The 4,318-nt window shown below is 38.6% G+C and overlaps 1 protein-coding gene across 1 annotated transcript; it reads left to right on the top strand.

The window, feature by feature from the left end:
* The first annotated feature begins 3,239 nt into the window (after positions 1–3,239).
* On the top strand, positions 3,240–3,788 carry LOC150075177 (putative cGMP 3',5'-cyclic phosphodiesterase subunit delta). The gene has a single exon (XM_090388387.1). The coding sequence runs from the start codon at positions 3,240–3,242 to the stop codon at positions 3,786–3,788; it is 549 nt and encodes a 182-aa protein (XP_090244513.1).
* The last annotated feature ends 530 nt before the right edge of the window (positions 3,789–4,318 follow it).

Here is a 4,318-nt window from a genome sequence, read left to right as displayed (position 1 = left end):
AATTTCTCCCGTTATTGAACGGGTTTGAACTTGGACTTTTTTTCATCAGAAGCGATAAAACCATCATATATGATACTTTGATTCAAAGGTGAAAGCTATTTTTGCATAAAAACATATACTTCACTAAGTAAACTTAGTGAATTGTTGCTGTCAAGTGAAGTTAACGCATTATATAAAACGCCACACAGTAGGACCTTAAAAATTGGACACGTTTTTGTATTCCATATTGAATTTTGCCATCAGGCTTAATTAGAAAAGATTTGAAGGCTGTTGCTAACCCGTATAGAGTAAAGACTCGATTTTCTATCCCGTACAGTTAGCAACAACCGCCAAATCTTTCTTGGTTATACCCAGGACCCAACTTGGTAGGTTTTGGCCCTGGTGGATCCAACAATTTTAGCCTCATTTGTATCACTGAAGTTATGACTATTAGTTGATGACGCAAATTGCTATTAGCCCTGTGAATCGCAGATCGAGGTCGCTTTGTCCTCGAGGTAGCACAATGGTTATAATCAGCGTCTTCCCTAGATCGGTTCGAATTTCTTCAATGACACGAGGATTGATTTTTTTACTGTCTCAAAAGAGGCAAACCGACCAAAGAACACTTGAAATTTACAAATGGTCGCACTTCGCTTTCATTTGCCTTACTGAGACATGAGTCAACGGCGAAAGACAGCTCGACCTGCTCATCAGATTCTTCACTTAGATAGCAATGATAGAGTTGGGAGACGTGGCAAAGGAGGAATCTTATTTTACTTCAATTTCTGTCAATATCTACAAGCTCATTGAGTACATCGGGTAACTTTGAAGTTCTTTGTAGTCCTTTTAAGTTGGCAACTGTTATATCTCAGTCTGCTTGGTATGTTTTGCTTCAGACCACAATGGAGATGCAAGCCTAGAATTCAATGCATCCCATAATGGAGATATATTGATTTCTCGGTTTGGCTCGCGCACCATCTACAACTGATCCCTTCTGCCCTTGTCGTGGATGACTTTAACATGCCACAACCAAGGCACTCGGAAGCTGAAAAGAACCGTCACTCGACCCCGATATCTTTTGGGATTGAACAAGAGCTTACTCTCATTACCAGTGGATCTGAAATCCTCGATCTCATCAGTCAAAATCCGTTGAGTATAGTTTCCATCCCACAAAATTTCAAACTTAGGTCTAATCACCATCGTCTGTTACCTGAGTTCCACATTCAAGGATGGTGTTCACGGACTTATGCCACAGAGTTTTAAGTAGTTTTCTCCACAAAATGTATACAAACAGAAGTCATAACCCAGTACTTCAAGATGGCTGATCAGCAGAGTATGCGCTCTTTAGCAGTCGAAGAAGCGACACTAGCACTTTCAAAAGAGCTTTCTCGAATTGCACTTGCTGGTGCTTACAAACCTGTGCATTTCTCCCTAAGGACTAGTTCCTGGTTTTTCGAAGATCTGGAGACGGCTTTCGTTGGGAAGCAAAACGCCTTCAGAAAATGGGGAAGAACTAAAACATCAAATCCCATGGTCTTTAAGAAAGAGAGCCTGTTCCTTGACTCAGAAGAGAAACTCACTCCCATATGGTGCTCAATAGCATTTCACAAGCCAAGCGGATCTGTTCCAGATAATCCAATAATATAGTACTCTTCTTTACGAACACACCTTTCTGAAATACATTTGGTGAGCTCGCGTGACGACGTCTTCTATCGTATATTCAAATCTCGAACAGATCTGTGCTATCAGCAGTTACAATTTCGATAGTTCATCTCATTGCAATAATCAAGAAAATCCCTTATTAGGGATTTTCTTGATTATTGCAATTCATCAAGTCGACAGTTCAATCGACCTGATGAACTTCCCACATTCATAACCAAGTTTTGAGGGTAGCATGGTTTTTCATCCAGCAAACAAAAATATTGCCCCCAGAATGCACAATTTAGACACAATATACACGGAGCAATGTGGCCTTAGTCGCTGATGCTCCTAAAACCCTACAAAAACCAAGTTTTGAAGCTGTGTAATCAATGAACCCTTACACATATTGCAGGAAATCCTCAAGATTGCTAAGTCCCAAGAATCTGGAACAGCTACATGTACTTTGTTAATCAAATTCCAAAGTATTCAAAGCATTTTAGGCCCATCTGAATTGGACGCTCACTATTTAAAATTTTTGAAAAGGTCATCCAAGCAGCACTTCAGCAAATCGAGACTCCGCCCAGTTAATCTCTGAAGAAGTAAGGTTTTTGTCCATTGGTTTAGAAATTAAAAAAGACAAACCAGCGCAGGTGATTTGACTTTATTTATTTAACAAAAAAGATAATAATGATAAATAAATAAAATAAAGAGCGACATTCCTCATAATTCATCAATGGACCGAAACTAAAAAGGTTTCTCTCCAAAAGATCTCTGACTAAAATGGACAAAAACCTCACCTCAAAGACTAGAGAAACAAACACTTCACTACCGCGTGGGCCATTCAGTATCCCCCCCTCTCAATCACCATATAGGAATCGGTGATTTGGGTTAGAGTTATCTGGGATTAGAATATTGGTATCTGCGATGGTTGAATTGGGTCCATAAGGAAGCCCTTCATGATTTCCAATTAGATACAGTTCCTTGTTTATACGCACTGTAGATGCTCCCCTCCCCCTCAATATTGACACAGCATTGTACGCGAGATGACAATTTGAAACGAGAGAGTTTCATATTTTCTGATAAAGCCTATTCAAGATGAACTGTTTTCTACTGGAATTTGCCATGGTCACTCCCTTCGATGAAATTCGGAATGGACCACTTCTTTCTGTTTACTATTCTGTGTAATGGCTATCTATTTAATTTACTCTTGCTGTTATATATTTTTATTTTATTTATCCCCAAAAGTATTGTAACTTCGCGTTTACTCTCTAGGAGTGATATTATGATCCCAAACGAAATAAGTAAATTGCTAATTTTATTAAGCCTTAAATGGAGTACATTTTTCTGACAACCTCCCTTCCACCCCTCTCCACATATACGACGATTTCTGGCTTGCACTTACCCTAGAATTAATGTATCAAAGTGGAATCATCCAGCGTATACGCTGCAATGCTGATTATAGTATTGGTAAGACCATAATCCAATTCAATTCTCGTCGTAATACAAGTGAGCTCAATACTCGAACCATGCAAAGTGGCTACAATCTAAAATGAATCCTAAATTCTTGTCATTAGTAGACATCCGGGATTTCTCCATGATCACAGCACTCTCTGGTGGTCATGTCGTATATTGATTGTTTGAAGCCTACAGTCTGTGAGAAAATTTTCTGGTTTATTGGATTAAAGGCCCTTGACACGTTCACGCCGATGTCGTGGGAGTTACGAGGATTCAGGATTAACTGGATATTGCTGCGAAGGCTGGATAATAAAGTTTTGTGGTCAACTTACGAAGATTGGTCGGTTCCTTACTTAATGCATCAGACTACGGTTCCTTATGCGGTCCTACAACTTCCAGAATTATTTCGCGTTGTGAATTTTTCTTTCAGTCGGTGCATGACTAACTTCATTATCGTGATAAGCACTTGTGTAGCGGGTCGAGAGATTCAAATGTGCACCTTTTCGTTTGGATCCATCTCGAAGAACACCACTAAAACGTGGACGTCAATACTGAAAACACCAAGGACAGCCCTGGGCGAATTTGTTCCTCAACCGGGTGAGACACTCATATTTAAAGTGAAGTTTTTTGATCAGCAAACGTTGCTTAGTTCGTCTATTATCCGAAGTAAATTTAAAATTGAAAAGCAGAATTCCGTTGAGGAAATAGAATGAGATTCAGTTAAAGTACTTCTGTTGATTTTTCTGGATTCTGCCACATCGTTCTGGTAGACTTCAGCTAAAATATAAAGAAAGATTGCTCAAATTTTTAAAGGTTATAATGTCGAAATAATGTAGTAGTTGTTAGCTGTGTATTAGTAATAAAAGGATTTGTTAAACTGCACTACTTGTGGGTTTTTTGTCTTCAAAACATTTCTACTCAGAATCTGAATATTTCTCAGAAAACGTCAACACCAAATTGATAATTAAATTGGTTTTGTTGAATGATGTACGAATATTAATTTTTAACTTGTACTCTAGAAAATCAAACAAGATTCATAATGGCAAATTGATCACGCGCATTTAATAATGCGCGTGAACGACTTTATTTTCTATATTAGCGAATCAGTTCTGTCAATTGAATTAAACGTTTATACCTCCAACTTTGAGTGTCCTGGTATGTGTTTATTATTATGAAGACTACGCTATTTAATGCCCAATGGATTCAAGGCTCAAAATGGCCCGGTCCATTGCAAGCAGGGTGG

The sequence above is a fragment of the Mastigoproctus giganteus genome, chromosome 14, assembly GCF_048544385.1.
Source record: "Mastigoproctus giganteus isolate SK-2022 chromosome 14, ASM4854438v1, whole genome shotgun sequence".
Taxonomy (NCBI): domain Eukaryota; kingdom Metazoa; phylum Arthropoda; class Arachnida; order Uropygi; family Thelyphonidae; genus Mastigoproctus; species Mastigoproctus giganteus.
This window is presented reverse-complemented; position numbering and strand designations above follow the sequence as displayed.